This window comes from Tympanuchus pallidicinctus, unplaced genomic scaffold (assembly GCF_026119805.1).
Source record: "Tympanuchus pallidicinctus isolate F22 unplaced genomic scaffold, pur_lepc_1.0 scaffold4, whole genome shotgun sequence".
Classification (NCBI taxonomy): domain Eukaryota; kingdom Metazoa; phylum Chordata; class Aves; order Galliformes; family Phasianidae; genus Tympanuchus; species Tympanuchus pallidicinctus.
Window position 1 is genome coordinate 3044201 of NW_026294758.1, and position 14273 is coordinate 3058473.

Genomic DNA, 14273 nt, shown 5'->3' on the forward strand with positions numbered 1-14273 from the left:
ACTGCACACAGACAAGATTTACTGTAATAATCACAAGCGACTGTCATAATTTTTTTAGAATTAAAACTGAGGAAAAAATAGGAAAATTCATAGGATGTAGAGCTTAGTCTTCAGAATTCCAGTAAAAAAGCAACATTGTGTAGATTTTTTTTGTTTGTTTTTTTTTGGTACTTAAATATGCTTTACTTTTTAAATACAGATAGAAACAGATTTAGGATACCCAGGAGGCAAAGCAAGAATAATTCACAAAGAGTCTGACATCATTACTGCTTTTGCAGTCAATAAGGTGAGTATAAAGGAGGTGGGAGAATCTGATTAATCTATTTCTGTTGTTCTTCTACTTGTTGACCTCATGGGTAGTGTGAATGTTCTTTGCAAGCTATCCTGATACAGTCTGAAGTCTTAGTGCTCCCTTCTCTGAAGCAGTTCATAATCTTACAATAGTTGAAGAATTATATTGTAAATTATCTTCCTTTTTTATTGTGAAAGGATAGAGGGAGAAGTGGTCTCTGCTTTTTCTTTAAGCTTGTGTGTAGGAGTTTTTATTGTCATTGGCAAAGGAGGAAAATAGTCCACTTTCTCCTGTTTAATTATTTAAGCCTTAAGTGCAGGAATGAAGGGGAAACAAGTTGCGAGCACTGTAGCACACAGTATGAGATAGTTGAGTCTTCATTTTCCTGTGAGAGATGCAAGGAGAAACTGGAGACGGTTGAGTGGTACAAAATACAAATTACATACTATGCTGTCTCAGATAGCTTTTAAAGAGCTAATAGCTTAGCTAATTTAAATACATAGATCCGTAGGCATAAGTGTTTGCTGTTCCATATGTATTAAGTGCATAGTTTAGCTACAGCTATACAAAAGCCAGCACCTGAGCAGTCCTTTCGGAGCTGTTTGTTGCGTGTGACTTTTTTTTCAGGCGAATCGGAACTGCATTGCAATAGCATCGAGTCATGACATTCAGGAATTAGATGTTTCTGCAATACTGGCTACACAGATCTACACCTGGGTTGACGATGATGTGGAAATGGAAAATAAAGGGTATGCTGTTTCTGTTTCCAACATCGCATCTTGACTGTGCATAAGTTGTTGTTTCAAAGCACGGTATTTAGTCTTGTTTGGAATCTAACTTGTAATGTTATTTCATTCATAGGGCTGATGATTTCTTGGTTATCCACGCTCGTGATGATCTGGTAAACGTTCAGGGAACCACTCCGTATACTCACAGTAATCCTGGCACGCCCATTAATATGCCTTGGCTTGGTAGTACACAAACTGGCAGGGGTGCATCTGTGGTAAGTCACTTGTGAAAGAGTAGATGTATACAGTCCATCTTTTTCCCTGCTTTTGTTTGCTCAGTGTTCCTATTTGTATCTTATAATTAGCATGTGCATAAATGTTGCGTTTTTACTACAATAATTTTATAGTTACTTTTATAATGATGCAATTAATAGGCTAAAATACTGCATTTAATTTAATGTACATGAAATAAGGAAGCAGAAGTTTTACTAAGCCGTTTTATTTTTTTTACTTAAAAATCAAGCTTGAGTGAAGAAGTTACAACTTAGATTGTTGCTTTTTAAACCAGCTGAGGCTAAGCACAGGATCTGAAGAGCATAAATTCAGGAGATGTTAGAAGATAATTCACAGAGATCAGCATGAAATGCTTGTTTAAAATATTGAGGTAGCTTTTAGCTTAACAAAAATCTAATGTTTCATTCTGATTCCCAGAGCATTCCAGATATTATTTTAAAGTAAGTACCAACTTCCACTCTGGTATAAATTGCCATTTTGTTACACTGTAGGTGTTCCTAGAAAGGATGCTGAATGAACTCCTAAAGCACATTTCATAGGCAGGGCAGAGGCTTGCAGTGAAGTTAAACTCTGGAATTGAGCAAATGAAACTTGGGAAAAATGGGAATTTCTGATTGCATAAGAAAAATAAAGAAGGCAATATTGCATAAATAGGACCAGCTACAAACATCATTTGTATTTTCAGCTACATATTGGTAACTTTAAACAATGTGGTTTTTTAACCCAAAAGCTGAAATCAGCTCTGTCATCTTTTCTTTGAAGAGCTGTGTGGTTTGCCACATAACTTTGCAGAAGTTCTATTAAATTTGACCATTTGACTGATTAATGTTTTTACAGGAGGTAATCAATTTCATTATTTGACATTTCTAAAATAAATAGAGTTGGGGAGCACATAGTAAAGCACAGTTATGTCCTCAAGACTAAACTAATCCTTCTCATAATAAAGGTGACACTTATACAATGATAGCTTCTATTTTTATACAAAGATACTCTATCTGGAATAAACCTTGGGCCTGAGCAAAAAGGTACTGTGTGAGCTTTAGTTCTGATCAAATTCTAGTTCTAGTCTGACTATTGGCGTGCTTAACGCGGTCCTGTGCACACTTACCTAGGTGCTGTGCAGCATAGATGTAACAATGCAGGCCTGTTGATAGTCCCCAGGAAGATGCTTACTTGCAGACACTTAACTGGGCTGAAGAGCTCACACCAGACACCTTTATCCCTCAGGCTGCCTGAACATAGATGTGCAGCTGGCCTGGATAACTGAATGAATTACATCTCATGATTTGGCTGCGCTTCATAGCTTTTTACAGCTTAAAGCAGGCTGATAAGTGTGGTAGAATGAAAGAGCCATATGTTATTTTTTAATTTATATAAACAGTTTAATTTGAATATTAGGAGGAGTCAATAAGAAAGTAGCATTGAAACAATGCTGTTACAATACCTACATCGCTGCCTTGTATCTTGAAACTGCTTATCCCAGTTATCAGTTTTCCAGCTCTGGTGACATAAACAGGTGTCATCTGCAACTATTCCTGGAAGGTTTGCCACTTTCTTCTCTCAGTTCCGTATATAAGTACATATACAAGTGTATGTGTGCATATACAGTTTGTTTTTGTATTCCTCAACATACTAATTACATAATCTATTAAAGCAAAGTGTTCTTAAATAGCTTTCTGTTTCATATGTTGCAAAACTTTCTTTCCTGAAGATACCTGTCTATGCTTCTGTTGAATGCATTTGTTGTTAATCTTTGGACCTAAGTTTTGGTTGGCGTTCTGTTTGACTCTGGCAGAGGAGTAGAGAACCAACCAGGAAATGCAGCCACAACTCCCCTGTAGGAAGAGGTTACAAAGGTACTGAATGAAGGACAAAGTAAATGGAGGAAGATATAGGGATTCTTGGGAGAAAATGGTGTTACTGAAATCTAGAGGAAAATCAGCTTCACCAAAGACAACATCCTGTTGCTACTAAAAAAAAACTTGGCATCTTGTTGAACAGCTTGTCTTTCAAGCTGGTATGACTGGCACAAATATTTGTCACTGTTTATCAGCCAAGTGTCAAATATATATTTTTTTAAATTATTCAGTCACAAAGCACCCAACTCCAGCCATCAGCTGCTTTACAGGGGAGACAGAACTAGCAGTATTAAGTGTTAATTACACTGATAGATAAAGGATATGCATTTGTCTTCTAAATTGGAGGTGCTGTACCAGGGATTTGTGTTAGCATAGTCTTTGAAAGACAGGCCTCTGCAAGCTTGCTTTTTTCAAAAAAGGTATAGAAAAAATACAGATTAGGAGATAGTAATATCTATTTGTCTGTTGAATTAAGCAAGCTTTCCATTGACTTCTGGGTTAAAGTTATCATCGGTGAAACAGGTCAACCTGTTTATTTTGGTGAAGAAGTAGAATAGGCCTGAATAACCTAAACATTATTTTTTCACTTACATAAGGAAATAAACAGAGAATTTAAGAGTATTTGATAGGTGTACATGCTACTGTTTGAAGAGTATTGTCTTCTAACATCTTGTCTTATGGGTTGCTAATGGGTTGCTTTAGTCCCCATTGTTTTACCAGGACTTTTTAAGGTTTTTTTTCATTTGTGATTTTAAGTAATTATAGAAAACAAATGAACAAAAAACCCTCATGTTTGAAAAGTTTGTCTTTTATGTGTTGTTTTGAAATAAATTTGGATGACTGAGAGGCATAAGGCTTTCCCTTAAAGAAATATTGAAGCTTTGAAAATGGAATGATCTGAATCTGCTTCCAAAATACAGTCAAAGGATTAGAAGATAGCAGTTATCCTGCTAATTGAAACAACCAAAGAAAACAAACAACAGAACAACCCAACCAAAAAAAAAAGATCCAGAAAAAAACCAGAAGGAAATAAATAAAGGCAGAAAATAAAAGAATGAAAGTACAATCTTGAGATACAGCAAGGGGAAGAGACATGCTCGGAAAATCCAGATGTGTTTCCCTGATGAAAAATACCCGCATTGTCTTTGCAGCCAGGGTTTTGTGGATTGGACTTCTCACTTGCATGACTTCTTAATCTTCCTTGTCTGATGTCTCCAGTCCTCTTTGTGTACTGAACTCTTGACAGTGAGAGGTTAAACCAATCTGGAAAAACAGAATTCCTGGTAGTGTGTCTTACCCAAAGAAGAGTTGTGGAATTCATGGACAAAAGTGTTGAATTTAGGAAGCGAAGTCACTTTAGGAACAAAAGTTTTGGAAGTTAGGAACAAAAGGAAAATCTATTGGAAGTATACTTGCAAAATTATTAAATGCTTTTAAATAATACTTGATTTAACAATTACTAGGTATTTTGCTTATTCTAGGCTTCAAATAGTAATAAACAAGTTACTTTTCAATCAATTACAGTACATTAACTAGACTTGAACTAATATCTTCCCTCCTATTTTTTACTTCTGTTAAAGTTTGTTTACCTCTTTCTTTACATGCTTCTGCCTCTCTCTTGCTTATCTTACAATATTCAGGAATATTCCAATAAATTTAATGGAATCAGAAAGGAATTGGCAAGAAAAGAGGTAAGACTGCAGCCTAAGGAGTGTTTGTACTTGGATCCATAAGTCTCTGAAGCAAAAAATTAATATTTGCCACAATATATAAAGCTGCAAAAGTATTAACATCTATGCTAGTCTTGGAAGAAACTGTCTTCTGAATTTCTGAAAGCAGTACTTGCTTTCAGTAGGAATTCTGATAGGAAGCAAATTATCTGACATGATTAATTATTCATATTCAGTAAGCTTTTGTTAGGTGGTACTATGTTAATTGCTTTCTATTATTTTATTGAACAGATGCTCAAGAAGGCTATTAATAATGTCAGAAGAATGGCTTCTCATCCAACATTACCATATTGTAAGTTCAGCTTTGTGTTTCTTTAACTGAAGACTGTATATTGTAGAACAGCCATTGCAAAAAAGAGATCTTTTTTTAAATCAAATGAATATTGTTTTCCTTTATTTTGACTTGCATGAAAGATAGAATTATAAAGCTGTATCAGTAGCTCTAAATTTCATATTTCAGTGCCATCTCAATACAATTCTTAAGTAATTAGTAGATAATGCTCAATAATGTGTGAACAGCCAGGGTTTAAGCTTCATCAGTAAGTTGATAATCCTACAGTTGTGCTATGTACTGTGGCTGATGCTGTGGCTTTAGCAATTTGGAGGATTGTGTGAGCTGGTGCAAGACTTGTTAAGATTTTTAGAAGAAATCTTCCTGCTGATGTTGAGAAAGGTCAGTTAACTGTTTTCTATTGCAGATCTGACAGGTGCTCAAGATGGCAGCGTAAGAATGTTTGAATGGGGTCATGCACAGCAAATCACGTGTTTTCGCTCTGGTGGCAACTCAAGGGTAACTCGGATGAGGTTCAATTATCAAGGAAATAAGGTAACTGACAGAATGCTTTGTGTTTACTTTACTCTCATGACAGAAAGTTGTAAATTAACTGACGTGCCATTTTCTCCAAATTCGAAGGAGTTTCTCTGAATTGTGAGAGTATTTTCTGTGTAACAAATACATGCGTATTTACAATTTATATCTCATTTCAGTTTGGAGTTGTTGATGCTGATGGATATATAAGTTTGTATCAAACAAATTGGAAATGTTGCCCTCTTACAGGGACCTCACCAAAACCGTATTTGGTAAGTGGAAAACTAAATTTTCTTTCATAAAATTCTGTTGTGCTTTTTTGTTTTCTTACCTCTTCAGACATATTAAGACTGGACAGGGGTTGTTCTGATAACCAGTATTAATCAGTTTTTAATAGTGCATTGTTACCATTCTGTAATCTATTTGACAATTTGTCAAACTCCCATTATACCATTAAAGCTGGAGCATAGAAAATGCAATGTCATAGATGAAATAACCTTAATGTTCCATAAAATTATCAGTAATTGTCAGCTGTGAATTAAGCATCTTGTAAATCAGGACTGGAAATATACTGCCCTGAAAAATCAACAGTTTCAGAAGGCATACATGCAGTCTCATATCCTGTGTTCTTTAAACCATATTCAAAAGAACCCACCTTCCTGTGCAAGTTTAAGCTTTCATATTGACAGTAAATCTGTGTCTCTGTGATTAATGATTTATAAACTGCCCTTTCTCAGACCTGGCAGTGCCATAACAAAACAGCCAATGACTTTGTTTTCATCAGTTCATCATCTTTGATAGCCACAGCTGGCTTGTCTTCTGACAACAGGTAAGAACTTACCAAATGTTGCTCTGAAAGCATATAAAAATATGGTGCCATGTTTTCTTTTCCCCCCCCTTCCCATGTCTAGCTTCAGCTTTCTGGTGGTTCTCCTTATGCAATTTAACAGCAACATTCATACTCCTGCCTCTTTCTTTTGGGGTACACAGTGTTTGCACCTACATTTCCATGCTAAAGGTGATCTTACAGGGAAGCACAAAGCCTCTGTTCATGTTCCCTAATGTTCATGTTCATGTCTGTCTTAAAGTTTTATTGATAGATTTAGGTAGACTTGCATAGCTTTTTGGAGAACACTTAAAATAAGTTTGGATTAAGAAATATCAAGAGTAGCTAACATTCAAATGAATTCAGCTACAAAAGCTTGTAATCTCAATATGAATCTGTAAACATAATAACCAGTAGTAGAAAGGTATGTTTAACTATGAAAGTTATTTAGAGTCTGCCAGAAAATACTAATTTTATAAGCTTGTTTACAGTGCTTTATCCCTGAAACAATTTTTTTGTGGTTCCTGTGACTTCATTCAAGTATTCAAAATACTTGGTAGCATTACTCACTTAATTAAAACTTCTTTTTTTCCATACAGAAATATTTGTCTTTGGGATACGTTGGTCTCCCCCACCAATAGTCTGGTGCATGGTAAGTAAAATACATCAAGGAAAATATTTGATTGGTGTAAAAATAAAAATGAAATAGGAGATCTGCACTCATGGCAAAGTTATTGGGATAATTCTAATACAAACAATAAAACAACTTTCTTCATCCTGCATTAGCTGTAATCTAAGAAGAGATTCTTGAGAAATATCATGGCTCTATGTAAATGGTTTCTTGCCATTTCTTAAATCTTTGTACTGCAAACACAATCCCTGAAAACCAGAAATCTAATTGCTTCAGTCTTAAAGATGGAGTGAGTCTTGTTTGTTGTGATTAGCATATTCAGAAGACAATAAAGAAGATTATGAAACTGTAAAAACAGTATTTTTAAACAGACTTTCTAAGTCTGCATGGATATGCATCCATGTTCTAACTCTAGCTTCCTGTGGTTCTCTTTATTTAAGTCAGAGGCCCCACTCAACACTAATGGTACCATAAAGACAGCATTAGGCCTTTCCAGGTGTATCTGGAAAATATGAATGTTTTTTAGGAACTGTTATGTATTTCATTGCCTCTATGAAAATTCTGCCCTGAAAAGCCATGGTTATGAAGTTTTCTGAACTCACAGTTCTCTGAGGTTAAGTGCACGCAAATTTCCTAGGAAATTGACATTGCTTTTTGTTTTCTTTTTTAAGGAATATGTTTGACAAACAATATGCAAACAAGATTTCATAATCGTGTAGTTACTTTCAGAGTCTAATTTTAAGGATGCTCTTAGTGCTCTGTTTCTTTTAAACAGACAGCACATTTTTGCTTTCAAAGACTGTCCAGTTCTATGTCATTTTTATTTTGCGTTATGCCAAATACACTGTGCAATGTTTTAAACATGTAAACAAGAATTGCTTCTGTAAGTATGCTTCTTCAGATGTAATAAATGCTTTGTTGCACTGATTTTATTACTACTACTTTGCTGCTGTGAAAAAGAACTGAATTTGAATATCTGAAATGCAGGTTTAGGCTTAGAGAGTCGTGTTGTGAACTGGTAAGTTTGAATGCTTAGGCATATTTATATGGAGCATGAAATTTCTAAACACAGATTAAGAGAAGCCTATGAACTCTTAAGCACAAATATTATATGTCACATATTAGGACTTACAGCATCTAGTCTCAGACATACTGAATTTTGCTCTGGTAACTGTAATCTTTTACTAAATCTACTCATTTGGAGGAGTAAGCACACCCCAATAAATGTGTAAACATATCTGGTAACTCAGGAGGAAACTTGCTTTGAAATAATTATTAAAGAGTTTGAAAAGGACTTGTTTCTGGTCAAGGCTTAATAGCTTGTAGGGATAAGGAGGATATTTCTTTCCATACATATAGTAATTTCTTGGTTTGCATGTATGTGGTACTGAATGAAGTTTAGCAGGTTGTGATCAGTTGCATTACAGCTTCAAAGCCATTGTTTTTACCATCCTGATCTTTAGAAACTGGTGGCAAAGTAATATTAGTACAACGTGTTCACTTAAATTGCTTTGCTTTGGCTTTCAGCTTTTGTCTGTCATGATAGTGGAGCAACTGTTCTAGCATATGCTCCAAAACATCAGCTGCTAATCTCTGGAGGGAGAAAAGGCTTTACGTGTATAATTGACCTTCGCCAAAAGCAGCAGCAACAGTTACTCCAAAGCCATGACTCTCAAGTCAAAGCAATTGCTGTCGATCCTACAGAAGAGTATTTTGTCACGGGATCTGCTGAAGGCAACATAAAGGTATTAATGGGGAGCAGGGAGCGAAGAAGTGAAGATCATGAGACTGTGTAATCTTAATAATAAAAGCACACGTGAAACCCTACTGCACTTGAATGTGGAATGGTCAGATGTCATGTTCAGTTCTGAACCCTGACTTTCACATATACTGCTTTTGTTTAGAAATATTGTTCTTACCTCACAGTCCACTTTAGTTAATATTACCTTATTATAGGAAATGAATATTAATATTCTATAACCATGTCATTATGGATTGCTGCATACCTTTTCTCTCATAATTAGTGTGAGAAAGATCAATACAAAATGTACTTTAGTTCAATTTTTCCATGACTCATCACTAGTGAGCTTTAAAATCCTGGTAATTATTAGTAATTATTATGGGAGCTTAATGTTTTGATGCTTTTTCAGGTATGGAGTCTGTCTACGTTTAATCTTCTGCACACTTTCATCAATGAGCATTCTCGGCAGTCTCTCTTCAGAAATATTGGGACAGGAGTCATGCAAATTGAAACAGGACCAGCAAATCACATACTCTCCTGTGGTGCTGATGGAACAGTAAAGATGAGGATCTTGCCTGATAGATTCAGCCCATTTAACGAAGTATTAAAAAGTGATGTCAAATTCATGATGTAATATTTTTTCTCAATGCAGTGTGTAATATTTTTTCTCAATTTAACTTCTGCCATCCCTGAAAATATTTTTCCTGAAACTAGTCAACAAAGCAGATGTACAATGACAGCTTGTGCCACAAAGATACCTTTTTTTTTATTTTATATATTTATTACTTAGATCTTTCAGTCACTTCAGATTCTGATTGTTGCCTAAAATACATACAGGACTCTGAATTATCTGTTTATAATACACTTAAGATGTTTCTGAGGTGGTTTACTCTTCCTTTTAGGTAGTTATGTTCCTGCCTGGAGTGTACCATCTGCACATAGCCTGTGTTCAACACCTGGCCTTTTTCTGAAAGTAGGTCCAGATAGGAACCGTAGATAATGTTATTCTCTCACTGTGGCAACCTTAGCTGTATCTCTACTTGTGCAGTTGGCCAACAATAAAAACTTATACCTTTGTGTGAGAAAGAAGCAGTCTATTTTACTAGATACCCCTACTGTATCAGAAACTGGCCATGCAGACATTAATGTGAGCCACTGTCTGTCTCCGTTCCTGGAATCCAGGCTGTTTACCTCTTTAATTCACTTGGTCTCTTTCCTATGATCTAGGGTATGAGAAACTGAAGAATGTTCTGTGACTTGTCTTCTGTTCCATAGCTTGACTCACTGCCATCAGGATGGCAGACTTAGCTTTTAAAAGAGAAATATATTTTTAACCCTAAACACTCCCTTTACAAAAATATGTACATATTAATGGATTATCTTCCTATTAAAATTGTCAAGATTATTTGTGAGCCTTTAGTTTGATGAAAAAGTACAGGAAGATACAACTTTAGAATACTGCTTTAGAATCTCCTCAAAGAGTATTTATTTGCATGTCTGTAGAGGAAAAGAAATACTAATTTATTTTTTACATTTTTTTCCAGTAAGACTTTATTTAGCCCAAAGATACTCAGCTCATTCTTAGCACTTAACATTTTTGTTTGTCTGCTTTTCCTAAGTACTTTACAGAAGTAAAAAAGGGGAATAAAAAAATCAGCAGAGTACTTTAATATGTTCACTCTTTGTACTGTATGTTTAAAATGAAAGGAAAATATATTGAAAAGGATACTTTTTTTTTTTTAATTTTTATTTTATTTTATTGCCAAAATATTAAACTGCATAACTTAAGTGTTTGACCAAAATATCAAATCTGTATTTTGGTTTATTTTTCCTGGTCTGTTTCAGAACTTGAGAGTTCGACGGAGGTTTAATTTGTAAACTAGATATAAGGCTGGGTTACTTGAATGCTAGTGGTGTACTTTGTACTAAAAGATATTTTGTGAAATAGAGCACCAGGACAACAAATGTAAAATAAACTTGTCAGATTAGGAACTATGGGGATAAATAAAGCATAGTAGAAGTGAAGGGCTTGTAAAATGAACTTTGTAACGTTCTCAGGATGCTTTTATCTTAAAAATATAAGATCATTTAAAAAGATTTTGTAAATTGCATTAAGGTCATTTAAAATGTATGTTTCACAAGTTGCAGTGGAAACACTAGGAAGGTTTTTATGCACATAACCTGAATTTTCGAATTGTGCAATAAAAAAAGAATGTGAATACTCCACCACGAAAAAACACGACAGCGTTTCAAACTGGTACAGCTGTTTGGTGGTTCACTTGTGATTGTTCTTCCACTACTCTTAGTTGTAGATTAAGATCAAAATTGGTATTAGAACAGTTTAAGTACAATGATGGACCAGAAAAGCGACTGATGAGAAGCGACTTCGCCTTACAGAACAGACTTGCCAACGTGTGTCCTGTCTGCTCAGTGATTCTAATAACTTCTGCTCCTATTAAACAAGGAAGACAACGGGAGTTATCCTCAGCACACTCCTTCAGAGAAGCAGCTGAAACCAACCTGGGCTTACAGCTGCTTGTATACATGCATTAGTTTTATGCAACCTCTGAACTAAGTTATATTCAGAGAATGTGCAAAACAGTGACAGCATTGTATAATGATGTCCTTGATGTTTTGTTCTGAAATATATCTGTGTCTATTTCATTAGGTTTAATATTTCAATCTCAGTTTATTGTACTGGTAATCACAAAAAACTGTCCTTCCATCTGCAAACTGAGCAGACTTTATGTAGAACATGCCAAGGCATACAATGCTCTCATTTTTCTGAGTCGAGCTGCACTGTGATTATCCTGGCAAACTTGTGCTCAGACCAGAAGAGTCTGCTCACAAGGACTGTGAGCAGGCATTTTCAGTAATGTTTATAGTTACCATAAGCTACTCTTAAAGTAATGTAAAGTCATAATGTATTTGCCCATACCTTCATAATAGTTCCAATAAATCCTGCAGAAACTCAACTTTCTAGAATCCCATGTTGCTGCTACTTCCTTTACAAATCAGTTGAATGCGTGTATAATGCTAATTGATGTTTAACAATTATAAGTCATTCTATTAGTAGCTTTCTTGTAATAATGGAATCAAAATCAATTATCTTCTGTTGTAACAAAAACTTTTCAAAGGGACACTCTCAACTTTAGTCATTGGGAAAAAAAAAAAAAAAAAAAAGGAGCTTCCAGCTGATGCCTTAACAGCTTCCATTGATTTCAGTCTTTTCAGCAATTAATGCTTTCTCCCTGTTGCTATGCAAGTTACTCAGAAGGTCAATAGTGGCTGCCTAGGGTTCTGTAAGAGGTGGCTGTATGCAGAAATTGAACTTGAAAATGAAATTTGCACTCTCCAGTACTTAATCTCCAATAACTCCATGTCCAGACAAAACGACTTGGTTGACAATGTCCCTTTTAAATATCATAGCCTCGTAATTGTGACTAGTGTTGGTCCACGTAGCAATACATTCTGCAGCCGGGTTTTCATTCTCATCTTGTTGATTCAGTTACCTCAAACAAATTTGTGATACAAGTTCTTCACTGTTACTGCAGTAACTTCTGAGAGTTAAACTCTGGCCATCTGGGTACTTAAACTGGCTTGCTGTGTGCTGTGAAAAGCAGATAATTCTCAGCTGATGTTGCAGGGATGTTCATGGGGAAGGATGAAGCGAGTGGAATAGACTTAGGTTTTGTACCACGCTGCTATGGCACAAGCTGAGTTTAGGTGTTCTGATGCATTTTAGAAACCTCGCTGCCACTTGCAGGAAATAAACTTCTGGGGATATTCTATGTGAGGTACCATTCCCTTCCTCCTAAGAGCACCCGTTGTTAGATTAGTTGCAATAGTTACGAAAAACCGTGATTACAAGAAAATAAGCTTGGATACTGGATATGTTCTCCAAGATAATTTTTTCAAATGTTTATTTTTACTAAAAGTAGCAAAACAGCCTCTGATGGCAGGTTCAGCACACTGATCAAATACTTTATATAAATAAAGATACTGATTTAACAAGTTTATTGGTGTTTTTTTCCTCTCCAGTTTTAACTGTGATATCTGTATGGTTTTGATCTTTCCTGTACGTTTCTGTGTCGTTTGTTGCCGAAGCTTCTCATGCTTTAACTTGGTTTCAATTGCTTTCTAATGTCTTCCTCTAAAATTCAGCACATTACTTAGCTCTCAGCTGCAGTGTTTTGTCCTGTTTCTCAGTGCCTGATGGTGGTGGTGGTACATCCTGTTGTCTTTATGGGTAAAGCTCACTTTTTTGTTTTTAAACTAACAGAATTCAAGCCCTCTACCTGAGAGTGTTGTCCAAATGCTTCTTGAGTAACAACAGCCTTGGGGCTGTGAGCACAGCCCTGGGGAGCCTGCTCCCTACCTACCACCCTCTGCCAAAGAGCCTTTTCCTAACCCACCCTGCTGACCAGCTCTGCCATCCCCATGCTGTGACGAGAGCAGAGGCCACGAGGCCTCCCCTCAGCCGCTGCGCTGAGTAAACCAAGGACCTCAGCTGCTCCTCACACTTCTTGAACCATGCCCCATGTTCACAGCCCCTCTCTGCATGCTCTGTAACAATTTTATGTCCCTGCTATATTGCAGCAACCAAAACTACCCACAGGTGCTCAAGGTAAGGCTGCACAGCGCTGAGCAGGACAGTCCTGTGACGGGCCTGATGTGCCCTAGGGCAGACTGCTGTCTGCCAGAGCCCCAGGTCTCTTTCCTTGGGGATACTCTCCAGCTTCCCGTCCCCATACACAGAGCTGGGGTTTCCCCATTGCAGGTGCAGAATCGGCCCTTCGTCTTGTTAAATTCCACGTGGTTGATTATTGCACAGCCCTCTGTTTTGTCAAGGCTCCTCTGCCCTGGAGGGAGTCAACAGGAAAGAACTAGACCTAAAATGGAGCCCCGCATAACCCCACAAGCAGTTGGCCACTCGCCTGACGAAGCCCCACTTGATGTAACCCTTGAACCTGACCCCCCCACCAGCTGTCCACAGCGTTTTTTTGCCTAGATATTTTGTCCGTGAGCATGCTGTGAGAAGCAGTATCAAAATCTTAACTCCAGAAAGTTTACATCAGCTGGCTTCCCCTGGTCAACTGGATGGGTAACACTGACATCAAAGGCGATCAAATTCATTAAATGCTTTCTTGAGAACCGGGACAATGTTTGCCAGCTTACATCCACCAGGGCCTTAAAAGATTTCCAAGAGCACTGAAAAATACTTGAGAACTTGTTTCCTCTTTGATTACCATGGAATACACCCCATTCAGCCCCATAGGCTGACGTGCATCCAGCCGGAGCAGCATGCTCTGCACAAGGTGAGGGCTGGCCATCAGCCTATTATCACCACAGTCGTGATTCTCC

General features: G+C 36.7%; 1 protein-coding gene across 2 annotated transcripts in view; it reads left to right on the plus strand.

Annotated features, from left to right (window-relative positions):
• Nucleotides 1-12923, plus strand: part of DMXL1 (Dmx like 1) — a 71481-nt gene extending 58558 nt beyond the window's left edge. Inside the window, exons 36-46 of one of the 2 annotated variants that reach the window (XM_052700583.1) lie at nucleotides 200-286; nucleotides 920-1041; nucleotides 1154-1295; nucleotides 4814-4864; nucleotides 5135-5195; nucleotides 5602-5729; nucleotides 5891-5983; nucleotides 6449-6540; nucleotides 7137-7189; nucleotides 8696-8913; nucleotides 9319-12923. In XM_052700583.1, the coding sequence (XP_052556543.1) occupies nucleotides 200-286; nucleotides 920-1041; nucleotides 1154-1295; nucleotides 4814-4864; nucleotides 5135-5195; nucleotides 5602-5729; nucleotides 5891-5983; nucleotides 6449-6540; nucleotides 7137-7189; nucleotides 8696-8913; nucleotides 9319-9543 (1272 nt within the window). In that variant the 3' untranslated portion in view covers nucleotides 9544-12923. The remainder of the gene's footprint in view (nucleotides 1-199; nucleotides 287-919; nucleotides 1042-1153; nucleotides 1296-4813; nucleotides 4865-5134; nucleotides 5196-5601; nucleotides 5730-5890; nucleotides 5984-6448; nucleotides 6541-7136; nucleotides 7190-8695; nucleotides 8914-9318) is intronic. The other variant, XM_052700584.1, reaches the window with a different exon arrangement.
• Nucleotides 12924-14273: the final 1350 nt, after the last annotated feature.